General features: G+C 46.2%; 1 protein-coding gene across 29 annotated transcripts in view; it reads right to left on the minus strand.

Annotated features, from left to right (window-relative positions):
• The window catches only part of FGGY (FGGY carbohydrate kinase domain containing), a 377,460-nt gene that overhangs the window by 243,141 nt on the left and 109,854 nt on the right, over positions 1-24,465 (minus strand). The window contains exon 1 of one of the 29 annotated variants that reach the window (XM_070259860.1): positions 18,993-19,015. The exons of 27 other annotated variants lie outside the window; for them this stretch is intronic. In XM_070259860.1, the coding sequence (XP_070115961.1) occupies positions 18,993-19,000 (8 nt within the window). In that variant the 5' untranslated portion in view covers positions 19,001-19,015. Of the gene's footprint in view, positions 1-5,679; positions 5,923-18,992; positions 19,016-24,465 lie in introns of those variants that run through there. One more of the 29 variants, XM_014737395.3, reaches the window with a different exon arrangement.

Genomic DNA, 24,465 nt, shown 5'->3' on the forward strand with positions numbered 1-24,465 from the left:
ACCAAAGCAGGAAAACCACATCAAAACACATTATAAACAAATTGTTAAAAAAAAAAATAGTGAAAAAAGAAAATCTTAAAAGCAGTCAGAGGAAAAGGACACATTACAGAGGAACAAGAACAAGAGTCTGCAGCCTTCTCATCAGAAGCAATGCACCCCAGAAGAAAATGGAATGGCATCTTTAAAGTGTGGAAAAAAATTAAAAAGAAAATATCAATCTAGAATTCTATATTCAGCAAAAAGATCTTTGAACAATTAATGTGAAATATAGGATTTTTCAGACAAACAGAAGCTGAGGGAATTCATTTCCAAGAAATCTGCATTATAAAAAATGTTAAAAGAAATTCTTCAGGGAGGAAGAAAATGACACTAACTGGAAATATAAATTTATACAAAGGAATAAAAATATCAAAATCAGTAAATACGTGGGTAAATGCAACGGCCCTTTTTATTTTTAAATTTCTTGAAAAGAAAATTGACTTTAAATTTTTACCTTTAAAGTATAATTTAGAAAAAAATCAATGTGTTCTGGGGTTTACATAGAAACAAAACATATGACCACAATAGCGCAAATGAGAGGGAAATATGAAAGTGCATTATATGTGATGTGGTATAAAATTATTTTAAGGTAAACTGTGATAAATATAAGATTCATATTATAAATCCTAGGGGAATCAGTAAAAAATAAATACAATTAATAAACCAATTTGGGAGATAAAATGGAATACTAAAAAATATTTCAGTAATATGGAAGAAGGCAGGAAAAGGGAAAAATTACATAGAATACATAGAACAAATAAAAATGAAATAGTAAGATGGTAGATTAAAACCTAACCATTAAATGTAAATGGCCTAAAAATGCCAATGCTAGGGCAGAAATCATTGGGCTGGATAAAAATAAAAAATAAAATCCAACTATATGCTGTCTACAAGAAACTTACTTTAAATATAAAGACACAAGAGATGTTAAAGAAAAAAAGGGTAGAAAAAGACATCCCATGCTAATCCAATAATGAAAAAGCAGAAGTGGCTACACGAATATCAGAAGGTAGACTTCAGAACGCTAAACATCACCAGGGATGAAGAGGTACGTTATATAACGATAAAAGGGTCAATTCACCAAGAAGACTTGTGGGTTAAAGAAGAAATCATACTGTGTTAGAATGGCAACTTGATCCCAGTTATGTTTCTTTTTTTCCCCCTTCTTCTCCCAGAGGACCCCCGGTACATAGCTGTATATTGTAGTTGTTGATCCCTCTGGTTGTGGCATGTGGGACGCCGCCTCAGCACGGCTTGATGAGCGGTGCCATGTCCATGCCCAGGATCCGAACCAGTGAAATCCAGGGCTGTCAAAGTGGAGCGTGCGAACTTTACCACTCGGCCACAGGGCCAGCATCTAAGGTTAGATTTCTTTTTCTTTGTTTAGCTCAGAACTAACAAACAAGAAGCACAAAAACCATACATGAAATCAAGGATTCATGATGGTATACTTGGATGTGGCCACCTACAGTCACCCTCGTTTTTTACACAGCTTTGTCTGAAATTCAGCGGCCCATGTTGATTAAAGGATCTGACAGAATGGAGGAGTCCAGAACTGTGGGGCTTGCTCTACGCTATACTATTTCAGGAAAGAGCACATGAGCACAGAAGACCAGTGAATTATTTTATTTTGTTTCTTTTCCTGACTCTCCATCTGACCTTGTGTGAATTTCAGTGTGTCAGGCTTGACCATGACCCCCCACAGCAGGGACCATATCTGCCTCATTCATCACGTCAACTCCCAGGACCAGCCGAATTTTGACAGTTCAATGCATGTTGACCAAGTAAATGAAAGAGAACCCCAGGATGTCAGTTACAGAAGGAAGCTTTCAGGCTCCTAATCACTTTTTAATTGTTCGTATCACAAGGCCCAGACCTTCAGCTATTGCTCTCTGCACAGGCCTTGGAGGAGACAAAGTTAGATCCTGGAGTGTCCTTGGGCAGCAGGGCAAGGGGTCCCGCACACAGACTGGCCATCTGAACAGAACGAGGACAGCTTTTTGAAAATGCATTTTGCTGCTCTCACATGCCTCCCATCACTTACTTCCCCAGACACAAAAACACGCCAAACCTCTAACAAATCTTCTTCCCTTTTTGAAAAATGCAAAAACAGAGACTTCCCGTTACAGATGCCAGGTTGACTACACGTGTTGACCTCTGCTCCTTTTAAACATTCCAGTAAGGTGGCAATATAAGAATATTCAACAAGGCAAAAACCCACAATGACAAAGGGAACAGGATAGAGTATGGCAGCAACAAAAATCTGAAAGCCAGAAAACACTGATGGATAAGAAGTAACTCAAATACTAACTTGAGAAAGATAAAACCTAAGCAGTCATGGGGAAAACCCGGAAGCACAATGATTACTCTGCAGGGACTCAGAAAAGGTCAGGAAGTAATGGCACCACGTACCCCCGAATAAGGAATAAAAGTGGGGCTAAAAACAGCAAGATGGTGGAAAGTCACCTTTGGTGGTGTAGAAAGTAATTAGACCCTCATGTGCCTTCACTATGAGCACCCGGGGTACACTTTCCCACACCCTGAAAGAAGGCTAAGGTTCACCCTCAGACAGAGGAGGGCACAGGGCCAGCTAAGGGGAGGGCCATCCTGACGAGAACAGAGAGGTAAAGTCCGGCCTGCCTCTGTGCAGGTCAGCCCTTAAGATCCTGTCCCCAACTCAACCCCACGGCTCTGGCTGCCAGGTTTATCCGCTGAAGATTTGTTTTGGGGGAATATGACCAGACAAAAGAAAAGACCGAAGGCTAGTTGGGAGGTTGAGGGTAGAGAAAGAAAACATCAGCCAGATCCCTCGAGTGTTAGGAGCATTAAACTCATAAAATATGAGTAAAGCTCATTTTTAATGATCAATAAGTGGTAACTGCTATAATCATCACTATCACCATCATCTCTATTTTTTTAAAAAGCATTAATTCAGAAAATAGTGGGCCCACCATCCACGTATCAGAGCTTTTCTAGGCAGGTACAAGGCTCCAAACTCTGAGAGAAACAAAGGGAAAGTGTCACCAAGATTCCAGCCAAACTCCTGAGACCATGAAGCAGCCTTCACGAGAACAAGAACTTTTGACTTTCCTGCTTTGACCCAGAGCAAGGCACCAAAGGTACACACCCGCTGAGTTCCAGGGGCCTGATCGTTATCATGTATTTCTCCAACAAGACTTTATCAACATGCAGTTGGCACTGCCGCATTATTCATGTGCAACTCACTCTATTGACACTGCCAGGCCCCACTTTCAAGGGAAACCTTTTGTTCTCTGCTTGGGGAAGGCAGAACCTGGAGAGTGTCAATCGAACAAGTCAGTGAGTAACAGAATAATTAGAGCTGAGAGTGGTGATAAGTTACCAAGATATTCCTGGCTGCAGCCTTCAGTACATCACAGGCCTACAATGGCTCTGTTTTTCCAAACCATGCAACAGACTGAATGACCAGCACTGAAGATACAGCTTGCGGGGAGGTATGACTTGGACTAGACCGCTAATGGTATGAACAGAGAGACCAAGAGGGCCTGATATTTGAAGAAACACCACTGCACGATCAGAGAAGCTTCTGCTAACGAGCTGTCAGATGTCAGGCTTGTTGTTGTTGGCTCTGTGCTTCCTCAAGACTTGCTGACAGGTCCGTGACAGACCGAAATAATATATGCAATGATGCAACACAGGGCGATATTAAATTGCCTTTCAGTTAGACTTCCAATAATATGGCTCAAAAGTGGCCATGACAATATGGAGCATGAAAGAACTGGATAAATAATCAAGTTCAGGGAATTTTCCACACCCCCAAGAGAAAGAGATCTAAGAATCAAAAACAGAAGATCCTGAAGTCACTGCCAAATATTCCAAGATCTTGGTGAAGCCCCTGGACTCATGGATTCAGATCTATCTCCTAAAAAATAAGGATGATGACAATTAGAGGCAACATAAGAGAAGGAGGAAAATGAAGGGGAAAGGGAAGGAAACTAGTGACAGCTTACTGAGCCCCATTGTATGCCAGGCACCGTGCCTAATACTTCTACGTAGGTCACACAACTGTTCCCACAACAAACTGGTGAGGATGTCATCAGTATATCCATTTGATATGAAAGGACTCTGAGGCCCAGAAAGGTTGGGTAACTCATGTGCGGTCATATCATTGGAAAGCAGCAAGGCAGAAGTTCAAACCCTGGTCTGACCACCTAAACGTTTACACTTGTTAATTACATGCTATCCAAGCCCACGCATGAAAAGATATTTACAAGCATTGCAAAGGCTGGTGAGACCATGTGAACAAGCCCAATAATTTTGTCTGATTTCTCTGTGTTCATCTTGTCTGCTATCTCCTTTTCTTAATGAAAGAAAAATATGAGAATAAAAGCAGATGTGGAGCTCAAGAAACACAGAGCCCCAGGGAGCAGTTAAAGAGCTGTCTTAGGTTTTCTATGAGGATGTTTTGGTGAAACTTAAGATGTTCAGGAGATGCAACCATGGGCAAGGACCTGGGGACAACAATGAGATGCTCCCTCAAGGGGTGAAAATTAATGACTTTTGAGAGTTCAGCTGAAAGTCCATCCACAATGAGTAAGAGTAGAAATATTATCATAAAGAAGACAAAATGGCTTCCAGGAGATTCAGAGTTCCCAGTTCCCAGACTGAAGGCAATGAGATGGCTAAAGAAAGAATGTGTCAGTCAGATGGATGGTTAGTTTGCACGCGAGCAGAGGAAGAAGCAGGAGCAGAAGAGGTGGAAACAGAGGCAAGTGCCAGTAGAGAAAGAGAAGAAGGTTCCAGGTGGAAAGAGCCACACATGCAAAGGGCTGCAGGTGGGGGAGAACATTGTGCAGGCCACATTTCAGCGAGAGCCTCTCCATGCAGACTCAACAGCTGTATGTTTTCCCCAAATGAGGAAAAGAACAAAAGAGCCACTTACTTATTCCTCCCTCCCTCATTCACTCAACAAATACTGAGTAAGCTCTTATTATCTACCAAGCACAGACACCATCTCTTCCCTCATGGAGCCGAGAGTACAGCAGAGGAGAGAAATTCATAAAGAGCTCTCTTCAATTTCTAATAAATAAATACCATAAACGGTAAGCATAATGAAGAAATATTACAGGGTGTTTGTAGAGCTTATAGTATCAAAAGACATTGTCTTTTTAAGGCAGAACAGCCTTGAACAATGCAAGATTCCTGGCAAAGGACGCGAAAGGGGCAGATTCAAAAGCTCCTGCCAACTGGCCCAGAGTATTCCAGTCTTGCTTGGCTAGCAGGCCCCTTTATGATCAGTATCTGGACTCCAGAGCATCCAACACACATCCTCTCAACTTGAGAACACTCTTCAAAATAAAGAAACATATAAACAAATTATAAAACCAAGCTTTTCTTGGCTAGGATGATCTTTACAAACTCCCTTAGCAATCACAACTATACTATGTATGGTTCAGCACAGTGCCCAACATACTGCAGGCACTCAACAAGTAGTCTTTACCGCTATCTTTCATGAGACGTTGACAACTCTAAGAGGTTTCGAAAGGCATCGTGATTTCCCTCACAATAAACCTTCTAAACTGCTGTGCCTGATTTTGCTCAGTGATACCATCAGCAGGGATTCCATACTTATAACTCCTGTGAGTATTAAGCAGGTCTTACAGTTCCAGTTCTCTCACTCGACCTATTCTGGTTTGGTCTCTAGAAATGGTGCCATTCTCCCATGTGCAAAACGGCAGAGTGTTAGGAGAATTCTTTCCCTCCCTGTTCTCCTGTTGCCAGAAGTCACAGTGCTCCAGGTGACTGAGGGCGCCGTTATGATGATGGCCATAAGGATAAGTGGGGGTCGCCAAGGTGACGTCAGTGCCCTCAGTTACGATGTCCACTGTTACAGCAACCACTGAGCTGCCTACTTACTTGGCTCTCAGAGCTGAGGGTTCTAACATAGAATAGTCTCTCTCTGGCACAAAGGGGAGACAGCCAGATTAAGACCTTGCAAAGAGGGCGAAGAGAGAAAACATGAAAAGAAAGAGTTGGTGAACTACAAGTATAGACGTGGACTTTTCATAGCTTTCAGGACATCTTGTCTCTAAAAAAAGGAAGGGAAGGTATAGAAAATTGAAATGGAAATGGAAAATAACAAGAAACACACAGAAAAATGGCTTTAAAACTAGGTTCTTAAGGGATGAATAGGCAGAGGACAGAGGATTTTGAGGGCACTGGAACTACTCCATATGATACTATAATGGTAGGCACATGTCATACATTTGTTCAAACCCACAGAAGGCACAACACCAAGAGTGAACCATAACAGAATCTACGGGCTTTGGGTGATTATGATGTCAATACAGATTCATCAATGTAACAAACGTACCACTCTGGTGGGCGATGTTGATAATGGGGGACGGGGAGTGATGGGCTATGAACGTGTAGGGGCAGGAGGAATATGGAAATCTCTGTACCTTCCGCTCAATTTTGCTGTGAACCTAAAACAGCTCTAAAAAATAAAGTCTATGAAAAACAACAACAAAGAAACAGACTCAGTTTTCAATGTTCTTCAAAGACGAAGATCCAGAAACTGGCTGGCAGAAACAGTACGTCAGCTCTTCAGAAGGAGGATACACTCAGACTTGCTATTAATGTCAAGAACATGGCAACTTCGTGACTTAGCCATTTAAGCTGTTCGTAGTAAATACCATCCCTCTGGCCTCAGGGAATTGACAGACTCTTGGGGGAGCAGAGCACCCTAAGATCACTTGGCTACCATGGGTAGAGCCAGCATTGAACCCAAACAATTAGCTTCAGAGCCCATGTCTTTAACTACTTTACACGCTGCCTCCAGGAACATTCTCTCTGCATGACAGGGGGCTTTCACAGGTAAAATGTAAGGTATTTAAGAGGAACAGGAGAGGAAGAGGACAACTCGACCTGGGAATAGTAAGGAAGCTCTTTAGAGGAGCAGTTTGAGCCGTGAGTCCTGAAACATGAGTAGGAGCTGGCCAGGTGGACAGAGCTGGTGGAGGAGATGTTTCAGGCAGAGCGCTGGCGCCAAAGCATTCAGTGCAAGTGTGATCTTCCTCCAGATGAAAGATGAAATAGCTGACTTCCTAAGGACTCTTCCAGTCCCCTGATTTCACTGCTACTATGGGGAAGGCATTATGAGCATGTACAGAGCAAAAGTTTGGGATGTGACGTGGTGATGCATCATTCGCAGTGGGTAAGAGATCCTCCTTGCACTTCATTTTCTTTACCTGTTAAGGAGAGTAATAGTTCTTATATTATAAGTTCATTAAGTGAGTGAATTCACATAAAGCATGTAGCACAGTGCCCGGGACATGGCATATGCCAATAAAAGGTAGCTATTTTTGTTCTCGTTTTCATCAGCATCAATATCATCATGATCATCACCTCATAGCTACCTCTGAGAAAGAAAATACGAATGAAAGAGAAATATTCAAATGCAACCTTGCTTTGAGACAATGCTAAGAACACTATAGAGAAATGAGATGAGTTTTCAGCTCTAATTTGATGACCATTATCTGAACTGAATGAAACAATAACAGAAGCCACCCAACTCAGCCTTGCTCAACTCAAGATAAAACTGAGTTAAAAACCAAATTCTTGGTTCATATCTGAAACTTGCACACCCATATTGGGCCCAAACTGTGCCCCCTCTGCAAAGTTAGGGGCAGGACCACTCAGAATACTCCATCCATTCATGGAGTCACTCATTAATTCATAAACATATTTTGCCAGTACCAAGCATGGCAACACAAAGATACAGAGGGGAGTATTAGAGCTTCTCCCTTGGAGAGATCAGAGGTTAGAAGGGAAGACAGACTTAGGGGGTAAGTGCACAAAACAACGTAAGCACAGTTTTAATATGGGCACATACAAAGTTCTAGGGGAGCACAGAAGTCTAGAGACATTAACTCTGTGGAGGTTCTAGAACCTCAATAAAATACCAGAGAAAAATGAAAAACATGCCTAAGATGTGCATCCTGGGGAACCTGGGGTAAGGAGCAGGAAGTTCTCCGTGGAGCAGGAAGTTCTCCGTGGTTCGCCTATTCTCTGGCTGAAACAAGTTGCAGCTTCCTGAATTGGTCCCGCTCCCACTCACTTGTGTTCTTTGTCATGCAGCTCCCCCTGCCTGAAACACCTTGACCTTTCCCACCTTTGGTAAATCTTAACCACCTTCAGATGTCAATTCCTTTGGGCGTTCATCCAAGGGGGTGTTATTTACCCCTCCGCCCTGCTTCCAGTGCTCCCTATCATAGCACCAATTACATCATGATTGCCTGCTGAGTTTTCCTTCCCTCCCCAACTCTGGACTGTAAACTAGACGTACATTCTGCCTCTCTGACTTCCTAATAAGGCTGACACACAGAAGATGCTTAATCAATGTTTGTTGACAAAATACCTATCACTGACGTCTTCTTTAACCTACTACCCTGTACATACAGACCTACTGTATTCTTGCCTACAAAGTCTGTTTTGAGTGCCCAACTGGAGCTCTATCGCTCACATAGCAACTCAGTCCATGTGGTGAGTTTTTAAATGAAGTCATATTAAAAACAAACAAAGGAACCAACAAATAGAAGGGACCAGAGGCCTCTGCTCAAGTGTAAATCAATACCCTTGCTAAACTAAATAAGGAAAGGAAGTGGCCTGCTCTGCTCGCTATCCTTTTTAATCACTACCATGAAGGCGCTTGTGGGGTTTCCTGATTGAGAAAGCATACAAAAAGGTAAAAGTGCATTGAGAGGGTGCCATGTTCTTTTTTTAAACCTCCTTTAGAATTATCACATGTTTTTCTAATTGAGAGCATTCTTAAGGCTTATTTATAAACCAGATCTGAAAAAACAAACGGAACCTTGCAAAGCAGTTTATGAGAAATAAATCATGTCTAATAAATTAAGCAACTGGAGAAAATGAGATGGGAATGATTGATGGCAGGCCTAAAAAGATACTACCATATATCACTTGGGGGTCACAGTACCACAGTTGCCCACCATCCTGGCTGGATCTATGTATTTTAATGGTGTGAGACATATTTCTAGGTACACCTGAAATCAACAATCACTTACTAATCAGACCTAGCCTGAGTTTTTTTAGGCAAAAGACTAATAAATTAAGAGAATAGCATTCAACGGTTTGGAAATAGAGAACAAAAAGGTATGTCAGATAGAAGGGAGAATTACACCAGGGGAAGAGAAGGCTATGAAATGATGGAACCACCATCTTAGGAAGGGAAATAGTTTCAGCTGGAAGCAGCTGGTTTTCATTTCTACGAAGGCAATGACCATAAATTTCAGTAAGGGAGGAGTCAGGCTGAGAGAGCCGCCTCACTTACGGGGCCAGGAGACGCGACGAGCTGGTAAGAGAATGTGACAGTCTTCTTTAAAGGGGTCTTGAAGAAAGGGGAGCCCCATCGGTTTAATCCGCTGGGGAATTGTCTGGCCTACAGAGAAGGGAATGGGCTGCACAGGTGATTTCTAGTGTTTTTATCATTACTCTTGTTATTATTCTGGTTCAAAGATTCTGTGATTCATTTCATTGGCTGTAAAGCCGACCTCTTCGGTCTCAACAAAAGAACAACGCTAAGGAAAAGCATGTCTGAGAATTTCAAGTTCACGAAGACAGTTGTGCCAAATTTATGGTCTTATTTAACTAAAAGCACACAAGTTTCCTTTTAAATTTCAATTTAATAAAATATATTGAGTGGCTATGAAGTGCAAGTTCTGTGCAAAGTGTCAGGAGCATGAAGATAAAACATGCGTCCTGGTCCTCAGTCGACTGGGGGAGAGAAAATGAGCCCATCAATTACTGTGATGGAAGGGAGACATTATAAGTAGCACCGAGAAAACACAAACTATGGAGTAACCAACAGACTGGCAAAATGAGGCGGGGCTGCCAAGGGCTGGAAAAAATTTGAGGAAGAAGTGGATCATGAGGTAGATATTAAAAATTCATAAGATGGTAAATATGATAAACATTATAAACAAAGACACAGAAGAATGAATCTTTGAATCATGCCTGGGCACAAGGAATGGGCTCGTTCAATCTGAACAACCGTAGGTGCTGGGAGGTAGTAAGAAGCAAAACTTGAAAGGTGGCTGGGTCACGTCAGTGGCCCAGTAGGTAAACATCTGTGAGGCAAAGGATACTTATTATTTGTGAGTCAAAGTATATTCATTTCCTAATTATTTCTCCCCTCAACTGGAATAAATCAGATCAAATTTATTATGGTATTCTTTTTTAACAGAATTCCTAATATTGAAAAGTTACAATTTAGGCAATTAACTGACAGCTGCCAAACACATGCAAGCATCGGCTTCCGTCCATGGTGAGGCGCCCACGAGGGACCAATACGGACTGAACGCCGCCTGGTGGAAGGACAGCTAATGGGATGGACGTGGCACTTTCAGTAAGGGTTTAAGAATATTGTCAGAGTAGATATCTGACTCTAAAAAAAATCTTTCTAAACCAGAAACAGAAAAATACCAGTGTCAGCCATTTAAAAAAAATCTATGATGTGCTTAAATCTTAGAGCTGGCTACTTCTGCAGAGTTCATAAAGCATGCTGGGTTGTAGCACGAAAAGAAGGAGGGCGTGAATCAGTTTCCAACTGTGCTTCTCTCTCAAGCAAACAGAAAGAACATTTCAGGATGCTGCGCGGCATTATGGGAACGGCATTGGCTTTGGAAATAGGCAGAGCTGGGTTGAAATTCCAGTTTTGCCACTTGCTATGTGATCAGGCTTGGGCAACGCTCTGCACCTCTCCATTCTCTCACATCTAAGGTGAGGGTAATGACATCAAACTTAAAATCTTGCAGTGAGGAATAGATACACTGTACCGGACCTCCTGGCACAGCAACTGACGCATTCAGGCCCTCAATAAACAATACCTATAAGGAGCAGTACTCATATTTCTTCAACTTAACTTGCCGCATTTAAGCGCTCACAGACACACACAGGTGCTATCCGCTTCTCCTGAAACCTGCACATCAAACTCTAGAGAAAATCTCCACATTAAATGGCCTCTTCTGCAACCCTAAGATCTCTCCCTGACTGATGCACAGATCCTGTGGGAAGGACAGCTCTCACATCATCACACGATTCTCTTGTCAGCCTATAAACTGACTCAGATTCCCTTCAAACAGTGGGAGTTAGTTCCCTCCAGCCTAATACCACTCTAGTTTGAAAAGAGTCTGAAATATTCATGTTTTCAGTGGCATTTATGTAAAAATTCCAAACCAGAACATTTTAAGTTAAATACCCACCCTCACACTGGTCCCTTACAGCCATCACTGACATATGCATGTATGCACATGGACAGCAACTCCAGAGCAAGCCACAGACTGGCGCGTTTATAACATCAGTGTGAACATGGATTCAGTATTTCCCTATCATTTCCCCCAAAGCAGTCACCAGATCCACTGCTCGGGAAGTGGAATGCAGGGCAAGTATGTTCTCAGTCACTATACGTAACGGGCACATGAAATTTCATCATACTCTTCTCTTTACTGTTATGTACCTTTGGAATTCTCCACAATAAAAAGCAAAAACAAAGAGGATTTAATGACATGAAAATCACAAATGTTGACCTTGGTGACAGTCAATCTGTATGCCCATTCTGTGCCCATCACAGAAGGGAATAAGACAGCTACGCTATCTACCCTCCTGAACTCAGGATGAAGCAAGAGAGGCCGGTATTTACCATATAATTACATAAACACTGACAATCATCTCACGTGGGGAAAGCGCAGAGTCCCATGAAATCATATAAGAAGAGGGGCTGACTTGACTCTGAGGGGTCAGGGAAGGACTGTTTGGGGAAGTGACATCTAAGTGGAGACCTACGGGACAAAGAGGCATGGCCACTGGAGAGTGAGGGAGGAAGGAGACAGCAGTGTCCCAACCAGGGGACAGCCAGGACGATCAAAGGAACAAATGGTGTCACCTCGGAGCCCAGCACCCTGTCGGGCACTTTTGACACGTGATTTTTGCCTCCCAACAGTCCTGGTAAGAGGAAACAGAACTAAGCTAAGTAATCGACTCAAAGTTGCACAGCCAAAATTATTCACTAATATTAGCAGCTGTGATTTCTCTTCCGGATCCTCTTCAATGAATATCAGTTGCAAAACATTTTATGAGCCCTGTAATGTGTACACAGTGAGATGTGTATCCATGAGGTAGCTGTGTTGGTGGGATTAAAAACCAATGAAGTTCTAGGTTTCGAATACCTTTGTTAGCTAAAAAGAGCCAGGGTTCATGTGCCTTCCTGCTTTAAGAAGGGACAGAAGACCAGAAAATTAGCTGTCAGCTACATCTAGATCTGACCACGACTGAGAATGGGCCGACTATGTACTTAGCAGAGCACCTGGCCTGCGGAGAGAGCTCTGCCACGGGGTGGGCAGTGGTGCCACGGTTATCCGCCATGGGGTGGGCAGTCATGGCACTGTTATCCGCCAGGGGGTGGGCATTTGTATCACTGTTATTAGGGCAAAAGGAGGTTTACCTCTGCCCCAACACTTTTCCCTTCTGGTTGAATCTGTATTGAATGGGCTCCCAACCACCAATGCAGAAGAACACCAATCTGGTGGTCATGACAGATGTCTTCACACATAATACAAGTTAAAACACAGTGATCCTCAGGAAACAACACACCTCGGACCCCAAAGCCCCTCCCTATCCCCCAAGAGCTGTCAGGAAACTAGAAGCTATAAACAGTGGAGTCATGAGACTCAGTGACAGACTGGGCATGGAGGACAAGGGAGACAAAAGCCCCCAGGATGACATCCTGGATTCTGGATACTTCTTCAAAGATGGAAACCAACGTCTGTAGTTTCTCATGTGGCCTCTCCAGTTCTGATTAGCGAGGGGTCAGCGAAACAAGGGCCTGTGGGGCGGAATCATGGGAGAGCTCGGCCACAACTTGTAAACGCCCGCCTCCTCTCCAGTCCTCCTGACCCTTCCCCAAGGACAGTGGTCTCAGACAGCAGGAAACAAAGCTCAGCCGCAAAGGGCTAATTTTAGTCTTAGTTCTAACAGTAAAAGCCAAAGTTCTTCCCTTTTCTGTGCTGTGACAAGACAAACACAAGGCTCCTTGCTCCCCTGTCATTCAACTTCTCTCTGTTACCAGATAAAGGCGACATCTAGAAAAAGCCAGTGCCAGCCTGTGCTGGGAAAATCTTATCCTGGGTGAGATCTCCCAGGAGGCATAAGGTGGGATAAAAGCAGATTCAGGAATTCACGCATTCATTAGCCCATTAGTTTACTATTTCCTGGACAAAGGTTTATTCAGCACTCGCCACCTAACACGCCACGAGCAGATCCTGGGTGTACAGAGATGAACAAGATGAAGAGGCTGCCATTCTTGGGGGCCTAGGCAGAAAAGCAGGAAATCAGACAGTAAATCACCAAAATAACTCTATGGTGACAACTGTGATAAATGCAATGAAGGGCGCTTGAGGGGGACCTAACACAGACCCGGGGCTTGGGGGGGACTCCTGCGGAAGGAGCGTTAAGTTGCAACTTGGAGGCTCACGAGGCAGAGGGTTCAGCTGTGGGAAGAGAAGCTGAGAAAGAGCTGGAATCAGAGTGTGGCCTGATTGAGGGATGGTGAAGTCGGTTTGGCTGAAGCAGGGGGAGCGGGTGTGCAGAGAACTCTGGGAGATGAGGCTGGACGTCAAGGTCTACAGCCAAGGTCAAGCCCTGGGGACTCTAACCTGAGCGCAGGGGAGGCAACGACAGGGTTCACGCAGGTGCTGTCATGATCAGTGCAAGTCCTGACTCTGCCACGGGTAAACTATGTGGTGCTAGGTGAGTCAGAATCGCTCCAACTCTGCCAGTGAATCTGGTCTCCCCCAAGTGCTGCCTCATTCAATCAGCAAGTATTTCTTCACAGTGCATCCACTTTGTGCTGGCCACCAAATCAGGCAACGGGATGCAGCAGGGAACAAGACAAAGTCCTTGCACTCATGGTGCCTACATACCACAGGGGCATCACACACCAGGCCACGAAAACACAGGCCCAGGAGGAAGTAAGCAAGGTGACAAGGAAGAGAGTGAGCCAGGGGGCCATCTTGGGGCAGGTGAGCAGGGAAGGCTCTGAGGAGACAACACTGGAGCTGAGGCCTAAGGAATGAGAAGGGCCCTCCATGTGAAGGAGAGACATGGGCAGAGGGGAGACGGGCTGGAAAGCCCTGGGCTGCATGAGCACAGGCACGAGGAGGGCTAAGCTGGCAGGGATGGGACATCCAGGTGGCGAGGGCCTCGTAGGAGCGGGGTCATCACTGCACAAACAGTGGGTAGACCGTGAGTGACGTGATCTTGGTCACATTCTAAGATCTCTCGGGCTGCTGTTTGGAGGAGGGCAGGAGCAGAAGGAATGAGGTCTAGAAGGGGGTGTCCTTGCGTGCTTATCACTGGACACAGCGCATAACCTTTTATTATTGGCCAGCCACTGGCTCCGTAACTGTGGGCAAGTTCCGCCACCTCTCTGTGTCTCGCTGTCCTCACCTACGAGACAGGAGCAATCACAGCTACACCTCAGGCGGGGCTGTCGTGAAGGTGAAACACAAGTTGTCATCTGTAACGGATGCAGAGCAGCGCTCAGCCAAGCTCTCCATACCTCTTGGCTATTCTCATTCTCTCTTTATTCATTTCCTGCCCATCTCTGCGGCTGGCCTACGAGCTCCTCATTTCATTTTCATCTGCTCAGCATATGTCCCTGTGTTTATCCTAGGTACTCTGTAAATCAGGAGTTGCAAATTGTTGCCTGAAGACCTAAATTGGCCCAAAGACGTATTTGGTTCCGCTGATGCAGAGACTTGAAATACGTGACTATGAATGTCTCTAGGCTGGGTATGACCTCCCCAGAGCCCTGGGTCCCTCCCCACCCGTCTTGTCTCAGACCTGCCAGTGTCCTATGGGTGTACTGCCTCTGTAGGCACTCGAGTTGCAACCCCTAATAAACAGCAGGTGAATTCTTAAAATTGTGATTGCTTGGGGGCTGGGCCAGTGGAACAGTGGTTAAGTTCGCATGCTCCACCTCAGCAGCCCAGGGCTCACCGTTTGGATCCTGGGTGTGGGCCTACCTACCACTTGTCAAGCCATGCTGTGGCAGGCATCCCATATACAAAGTAGAGGAAGATGGGCACAGATGTTAGCTCAAGGCCAGTCTTCCTCAGCAAAAAAAAGAGGAGGATTGGCAGCGGATGTTAGCTCAGTACTAATCTTCCTCAAAAAAAAAAAAATGTGATTGCTTGGAACATCTGTCACAAATATAAGTGACACATAAACCACACAATAATCCTCTACTTCCCTCTCCAGCCCCCACTGGGACAATGAACCACAGGGTCTGACTTTCCAATTTTCTTCATGCAGTCATTCACCACATCTTTCTGGAAGACCTTCTATGTCCTGGGACTGGAGAAAAAGACAGAGAGTCCGCCGTGACTGAAGCCACAGCCTAGTGCCACAGATGAGGGTGTAGTCTTTCCGGGGCCAGCACTGCACTAACAGACCCTCACACCATTGCACCGGGCCAAGGCCTTCTGCATGGATAACCTGATCCTGCTCTTAACAGCACGCTGCGGGGGCGGCCTGAACAAGGAGGTGATTGTGTTTTGCAGACAAACAACCAAAGGGTCAAGGAGCTAAGTATGTTGCCCAAAGTGACACAGCTCTTTGAATTCCTGTCTCTTGTCATAAATGAAGGCTCTGCAAGCATGGAAGGGTTAACCTTATTTGTGAGATAACATACAAAGTTTCCTCCTTGCAACATGCTACAGGCCCAAGAATAATACAGGTGAAAACGACATGCAGGCAGTGACCACCACCAGGGTGACATAACAGACTTGTTTAGATGGTGGGGAAATCTGACAAGGGGGATGGTGAGGAATAAGAGCCCTAGGTTTCCAGCAGAGTTCCTGCTGGGATCCATGCGGCACCAGTGACATCTGGAAATAGAAAAGGGAGACTGCGGAACAGAACTCAGCCCCTGCTTTGCCAGGAGACTTACAAAAGCATACTTCTGGCTAGGGCAATGAGATTCCGCCCGGTGGTGCCAGGCCAGACAGCAGGTCTGCACGGCCCAGTGAGAGCTGCCTGCAGAGGGACCCTCTCGGTGTCTCCATGAAGTCTTGGCACACTCAGGCGCACCATCACAGTCACCTCCACAGACAGTCTGAGTGTGGGCTGTCTCTGCTCCAGACACGCAGAGGCCGGGAAAACACATCATTATCCTTGAGGCCTAGCAGCCTTCCCAATCCTGAAAGTGCCTCTGTGGGATGTGAGCACTGCTCCAGGATCTTGGCCATTATCTAATGTAAATCAGTGGTTCTTCACCTCCCAGGGGACAGCTGGCAATGTCTGGAGACATTTTTGGTCTTCCTGACTGGGGCGTAGAGGGGTGTGCTACTGGCATCCAGTTTGTAGATATCAAGGATGATGCTAAATGCCCTACAGTGTACAACAGGACAGCCCCACAACAAAGAACTACTTGGGCCAAAGTGTCAAGCGCCAAGGTTAAGAAACCCTGATGTGGGGGGCCAGCCCTGTGGCCTAGTGGTTAAGTTTGGCGTGATCCACTTTGGTGGCCTGGGTTCGCAGGTTCAGATCCTGGGTGTGGACCTATACCACTCATCAGCCATGCTGTGGCGGTGACCCTCATATAAAACGGAGGAAGAGGGACACAGACATTAGCTCAGGGCGAATCAACCTCAGCAAAAAAGGAAAAAAGAAACCCTGATGCAGACAGATATCTAAAATATTTACTGATCACTGACTATATGCCCAGCCTTATGTTAAACGCTACAAAGACAAAGGCAAACTGATAAGTCCTTCTTCTCAAGGAGTTTGGACTCTAGTGGGAGAGACAATCATGTAAAGAAAGAATAGTCATGAAGCACGACTGGGCTGGAAGCCACCATAGCAGGAGGGCCCTGAAGCAAGCAAGCTCCAGGTTCGAACGCTGGCTTTGCCGTTCACTTGTTAGCTACATGACCGTGGCCAGGCCACTTAACCTTCACATTTCTTCTGAAAGTGTGAATAGGAAATTACGATACTCCTCCTCTTCCTGTGGCAACTTCTACTAGCCATCCTCCACCACCACCATTACTGCAGGTGCCGGTGCAGACGCTCTATAGACGGTGTACCAGACAGCCAGGAGGCACAGAGGGTTGGGAGTAGAGATAGGGATGGCTCCTGGAATGTGCCACGAGAGGAAGAGGGTGGTTTCTTCATACATCGTGCACCCTGCTGCCTGGGAGAAGGCTTTGGCTGAAAGCCACCTTGGATCATGCAGACAAGGGCGGCCTCCATTAAGGATAGTTCAACACAGAAGCCAACTGGGTTCCTGGAGGATCTCACGGAAAGCTCTGATCTCCGTAGCATCATGTGAGAAAGAAAGAAGCCATCTTATTTAAGCCAAAGATCATACTACAACCTAATGATATGGAAGCGTAGGAGTTGATTGGGGAGGCATATTAAGGAAAGGCCATTATGAGCAGAGGAAATAGTATCTGAAAAAATACAAAGAATTGAAAGAGAATAAAGTTGAGAGAGAATAAAGGGATCCCTGCTTTTTTGATCCCTTCTACCAGAGGAGTGGCAGAGGGTAAGACTGGAACGCCAGGGAGCAGCCAGATCACAGTGGGCCTTATATTCCATACCTGGGAGTTCAGACTTGATTCCTGTAGGCACAGGACGCTACTGAAGGGTTCCAAATAGATAAGCAATGTCAGATCCACATTTAAAGATAAGACTAGAGGTGGATGGGGTATGGGTTTGGCAGGGGTAAGGGAGCAAGGAGTGGTTAGGTGAGGTTGGGTAGAAGTTGGGGGAAAGCCAGGAAGGATGACTGGAGCCAAGGAAGGTAATGGATCCGAGAGATATCTAAGAGGCAATAACATAGTTTTGGCACATCATTTAAGTAACAATAACACATACGGAAGGTATGATATCAAGGTTTTTGGTTTGGGTAACTGATAAGAGCACCTTCACCACGACAAGAAACACTAGAAGAAAAAGTAAATTTATTTTAGGGAAAACAAGTTAAGCGTGAGGTGCCCGTGGGCCAGCAAGTTGAGATAGCTAATGAGCAGCCTGCTCTTCAGTCTGGAGCCCAGGAGAGGACTGAGGACAGACACTCCAATCGCGAGGCGGCCAGTGCAGAGCGGGCGTTTAACCACGGGAACGCGCACGTCGTTACTCTGATGGGACTGAGGTACCTGACCAGCTGTATTCAAATCACCTCCCATAGCCAACGGCAAAGGTCCACCGTCTCCTCTCCCTGTTCATCGTGGGGAGGGAAGGAAGGAGGTGGGGTGAGAAATAAAAGGACCAGGCACTGAGAACAGAAGCAGCCAGGCAAGTTTCAACAGAGAAAACTGTTGATCATTTAACAATATATGCAAATATCGAATCATTATGCTGTGCACCGGAACTGACATAATGTTATATGTCAATTATATTTCAATTTTTTTTAAATAGATAATTGTGTAAAAAAACTTTTTAAATGGCTAAAAGACAACAGGACTTTATTAGAAAAAGATTCTCTTCTCAGACCACAGCCTGCTCCTGAAGGAACCTGACACACCCCAGCCATAAGTTTGCACGCAGGCCCATGAACGTGCCTGACACCTGCAAAGCCATTCGTGTCTTCAAATACGATGTAAACTGCCTCACTGCCTTGGGACTTTGCACCAAAAAGACATGAAACAAGTCCCCTTTTAACACCAACATTCAGAGTGGTTTGCACAAAAATGAGCCACAGAGAACCTGCAGATAGGGCTCTCAAGGCCCCAGAGCAATACAGAGTGGCGGGCGCTGAGACCGCTGCGAAGGATCTGCCGGTGGCGCCAGGTACCGAAGGGCAGAAAAAGCCAAGTTAGTATTTTTCTCCCCAATTATGGCTAATTCTCTGCAAGTTAACTCTTGGCTTTTCTAAAATGGGACCAGAAAATTACCTCTTCATGTGCAAGACTAAAGATGCCGAACTCCAACCCACAGCTTCTGGCCTGGGGTCTTCCTTATTACCTCCTAAGGAGGGAAGGGGCAGGAAGTGCGGTTCTGACTTAGGCGCCGCTCAGCTAAGTGGAGAGAAAAATCTCCCTTTGGCTCTGAAACAGGATCATGCAGCTATAAAATTTATTGGATACAACTCAGGAAAGGGTGTTGGGTGAAAAGAATCAAAGAAAGAACTAGGGGCTGAGATCAGAAGGGTGTAACAAAATCTGCACCTGTTGTCACTCATTACCCCAGATCTCGCAGGCAGCTTAGCTGTGAGACGGACAGGCCTGCAGCCCGGCCCAGCTGATGTGGCCTTTTTTTACCCAGCATCTGCGGGAGTGTGTGCATGTTCATGCCTGCTGGAAATGAACTGGGGGAGGACAAGACAGTGCCGCGGGGCAGGGGAGACGGCAAGTCAGCGCACTCTGTCAGCAGATTGCTCCAGCCGAAACAAGGCCAGTTCCAGAGTCCCCGATATTTGCAATTTGAGGGTTGTATTTTCAAGTCTATTTTGATCAAATCCCTAGAATTAATAGTTTTCATACAAGAAAAGCAATACCACAAATGAACTGATTGGAAAGAAATAAAGTTACCCAAGGAAAGAAGTCAAGAAAAGAAAGTGTTGAAGTAACATTCTACTTATCCTCTGACAATCTCCATTCTCACATGTATTTTATTTCATTTATTATTATTTTTTTTTGTGAAGAAGACTCGCCCTGAGCTAACATCTGTTGCCAATCCTCCTCTTTTTATTTTTGCTTGAGGAAGATTTGCCCTGAGCTAACATCCATGCCAGTCTTCCTCTACTTTGTATGTGGGATGCCTCCACAGCATGGCTGACGAGTGGAGCAGGTCTGCGCCGGGGATCCAAACCCGTGAACCCCGGGCTGCGGAAGTGGAGCATGCAGAACTTTAACCACCCAGCCACAGGGCCGGCCCTCTCCCATGTATCTTATATCCCTACATATGTATTTAGGTATGTATACTTATTATTTTTTAACCTCTAAGTGTCTAAACTAATTAAAAAAAAAAACCCACCACAACTAGAATTATTGCAATTAACTTTATCAAGGCCACCAGGGAATTTACGTTTCCAAAGGTCTACGCAGGTCACCTGTCTGCCACGTCACTTCTCTTTAATCCCTCACATTCAGTGCAGCCGTACACTGCATGGTTTTCAGGAGAGTGAAGAGGGTTGTCCGCTGAATGAGATCAGTGACCTGGTGGCCTGACCCTTGGCACGCCCGCTGAGCACGCCGAGACCGTAGGGGGTCCCTCGGCCCCAGCAGAGGGAGGTGCACAGGAGCAGCGGGAGCCTTGCTTCCTTTCTCACACTGGTAAGCAACAGTCAAAGTTTCCCAAGTTCTAGAGAATGGAACAGACATAAGTGAGGGCTCCTCACCCTACTTTTCGTATCCAGAAGTCCACTCAGGACTCACCAGCACCAAAAGGTGCCACCACAGACTCCAGAGGTGCCGGGCCTCAGCTCAAATCCCAGCCACATGACCTTGGGGCAAGTTGCCTAACTCTCTGAGCCTCAGTTATCACATCTGAAAAATGGAGTAAGAGTGTTTGAAGTTTAAATGAGATAATCCAGGCAAAGCATTCTGTACTGCGTCCCGAATGTCAATAGCAATCAGTCTATGTTCATAGTATATCTCAGTACTTTGTGAGCTCAAAAGAGCTGGGCAGATGGCAGGTAAGGAAACTCTTGAGCAGCTATCTGATCTCTTCCAGGCAATGCCATACACACTGGCATTTACCTCTAAGCTGTACTGAGGTGTTCTCCGGCTGGGAGGTGGCACAGGGTGCTGGCTGTGCGCTTGGGCTCTGGAGGCAGACAGATCTGGGCTTACAGCCCAGATCTATCACTGATCAGCTAAGTGACTTGGCTAAGTCATGTAATCATTAGGAGCCTTAGTTTCTCTATCCAGAAGGCTGAGGGTTAAATGATAAAATCTCGATGTTGCGTGTATGTTCCTCACCATCGTTAATACAGCCCCAGGCAATTATTAACTCTGGAAATGCCATGTGACCCCTGTGGACTCATATGCAGAACACATAGAATTATAAAATAATAGAGGCAGAAATTGCCGCCGAGTCAGATAGCGCCTGGCCCTGAGCTGCCGCCCCAGCCACACACGCACAAATATCAGCTGCTGATGGCTCTTTCTCGCTGAGCTGAGAGTGGCTTCCCAGCATCCTCCACGCTGCTCCAGACAGTGATTCCCACTCGATAAGGATCAGCAGGAGAGCTACTCTATCTGCTGGTCCCAATCCAGGCCCACCACCCCATGATGGAGATGAGAAAGCAGAGGACGACCGAGCTTAAGAGAACTGCCAAGGGTCCCACATCTAGTAAGTGACAATCCTGGCCCCAGAAAGTAGATGGTCTAACTCCTCATGCAGTGTCCCTGCCATCTCCCCCTGCCTCTCTGAGCTGCCAACACATCGCCCAGGAGGTGAGGGAGGCACGGGGACCCCGTCCTCGGTGTCCTCCTCAGGGCTGCAGAGGGGCCACGGCACGTCACAAATCACTTGCAATCTAATTCCAGCAAGGCCCCTGCTGCAGCAGGTGAAGGAGCAAGGGGGGAAAAACAGAGTCTCTCTCAAATGCTTTGATGGAAGACGTGGAGACTGACAAACACTCCGGGCCACGGCTGGTCCTCAGCAGCAGAAGCAGACAAAATTCCGCCAGCCCAGAGAACCTGAACTGAAACGTAAGCTCCAGGAAAGTGAGTCTCTTCAGCTGAGGGGGGAGGCAAGGTGACTGACCCTGTCGGCCACCTCCAGTCTCACTTGCCCATGAGTAAAGCAGCAGCTATGCAGTTGGGGCCACCAACAGCTCAGCGGTGGCCTGAGGCCATCTGTTTCTGTCTGGCATGCACTGGTTCCAACTGGATTTTTGTGGGGAGGGAAGTGGAGAGGCCCCAGCTGCCGGCACCAGACAAGGAGGCGCCTTCTCCTCACCTCTGTCCTGGGCGCCCTCCATGGACCTGAGTTCCCAGCTGTCCTGTGGCCAGAGACTCTCCCTGCCTGACTCAGAACACTAAATGCGCCTGCCCCCAAAGGGAGCATTGAAACCACTTTCTATTATTCATGCTGTGACAGGGAGAGGAGGTGGGTAGAAAATCACAATTATTTTCTTTTGCAGGTGGTACCATCTGTTATAAGATTTTTCTTCCCCCAATTCCACAACACGCCTGGCATCCTAAAAAGGTTTTGAAACAAAATAATCATGATGATAACAACCAAGCCTGTACAGGCACTGCTTGACCGGGCTCACAAGACTGCAGGCAACTGCACCCTTTTCAATAGTAATCTCACCCAAAGCAATGCTGATTGCCTCAATCCTGCTCATCCGTTTGCTCAGCAAATATGTATTGGGACCAGCTATCTTCTAGACACAGCTCCAGGCAGTGGGGAGCAAGCAGGCAGGTCCCTGCCTTCGTGGAGCTTAGATTACCTTTGGGGGAATTAGACAAAGGAGTGGACACCATATTTCCAGAGAGGAAGTGCCACGGGGACTAGTCCTGGAGTGCAGGGAGCCCGCTTGAGATGGGGTCAGAGAAGGTCTCTCCAGGAAGGTAACTTCTGAGATGAGAATTATGAACACACCACCAGGATTTGGTATTAAAGCATTTTGTGCTATTTTTTAGTCCTGAATTACTTCTATTTTTGTTAGCGTGACACTGTCATTTCAGACATCAGTCAGCAACTTCTTCTGTCCTTCTTGACTGCTTCCCCTCCAACTCCTCCCTCCTCCCACTCCCCTGCCTCCTGGATACCCTAATGACAAGCCATCCTGCCCCTCTTCGCGCTCAGCTGGGGCAACTCCTCTGCCTGCTCATCTCTGGCTGTGGAAGGGCAGGCCTAGGTCCCCAGCAGGGCCATGCTGTAGGGAGAGGAATAAAACCAGCTGGAACTGGGAGCTGCTGACTAAGGCAGGGGAGCTGCCTAGGGGCAGGGGTTCTGAAAGCTCAAGTAGGCTGGGGTGGGGGCGTTAAGCACCCTCCTGGGAGGAGCCAGGGGCTCTAGAGGCAGCTGAGGACAGAGGCAGCCAACACCAAGAGCAGCGCCACCAGCAGTGCAGGAGGAGAGCTCCCGAACACGGGTCTATAGTTTGCATTTGAAATGTATTAAATTCCACTGGTTAAAAAAATAAGAACTGTTATCGCTCTTAAAATACTATTCCTTAGTATTATGTAAAATAAACACTGAAAAATCAATTCTGTTATTTTGCTCTAATACCACTACAGGAGAAGGAGCCAAGTGATATTCTGAAAAATGAAAAGAGCCAGAGGAGAAAAATTTTGGTCAAAGGGAATGGTAAATTCACAGAACCCGAGGTAGAAAAGAACTCGGCACGCTCCAGGAACCCAAAAGAGGCTCACGTGGCTGCAAGGGCGGGAGAGGGAGAGCCAGCGTGAGACGAGGCGCGAGAATCAGGGAGAGGCCAGGATCGGGACCAGGTGAAAAGGCTAACACCAAGGGCTGCAGCAAAACAGGTGTGTGCACAGATGTGCGTGCACACACACATGCACACACAGACGCACGCGTATGCACACACACACACACATGCAAAGACACACAACAGAAGGAAAGGCAGGTGTGTACATTTGTCAGTGCAAGAGTAGCTCTAATTCTTCTACCTAAACAGAAGCTCGGTCCCATCCCCCCCCCCCATCACGTCCCGCCTTCACAGGCCCCGTGTCAGCGGAGGCCATCTAGGTGCCAGGCGGGTAGGGTGGGGCACATACACCACACACGATTTTCCAAGGTTAAAAAAGGCCTAGAAATGTGAAAGAAATCTTTAAAGTACATGAAAACAGCCACAAAAACTGTGAAATCTACTGTAACCCTGATTGTTCTGTGCCAGTATAATAATTGTGCCATTTTAATCAAATTTAACTGCCTTATCTAAATGGTTCCTATTTCCCAGGACTTTCGGTCACACTCTATCTGTACGAGATTTCCTGACCACTGACAGAGAGCTCACACACGCTCGCCCTGTGCCACGTGCTTTGTATACAAGACCGCGTTTATCCTCATGAGAATACTCAAAGGAAAGTAACATCAGTCTCATTTGATGGGTGCAGAACCTGAAACTCACAGACTTTAAAGCTTGTAAGTGACAGAGTCCAAATTTGAACCCTCTTTGGTTCTAAACCCCATATTGGTTCCAATATAGAGGAGCCTTTCTAAAACGCTCACGACTGCAGCCCACAGCAATTCTCCTGGCGATTCTTTCCAGTCCACATCCCTCACGCCCGGTCCCCTGTCCGCCCGGCCCGCACTGGCCATGCCTCTGTGGACCTTGATGAGCACTGCACGGCGCTGCCATTCCCCTATTCCCAGAACCATCCTGTAAGTGGACACCCACTATGGACCAGGCACTGCTCCCCGTGCGCCGAGGCAAGGGGAGACAGG

The sequence above is a fragment of the Equus caballus genome, chromosome 2 (genome assembly GCF_041296265.1).
Source record: "Equus caballus isolate H_3958 breed thoroughbred chromosome 2, TB-T2T, whole genome shotgun sequence".
In the NCBI taxonomy this organism is placed as follows: domain Eukaryota; kingdom Metazoa; phylum Chordata; class Mammalia; order Perissodactyla; family Equidae; genus Equus; species Equus caballus.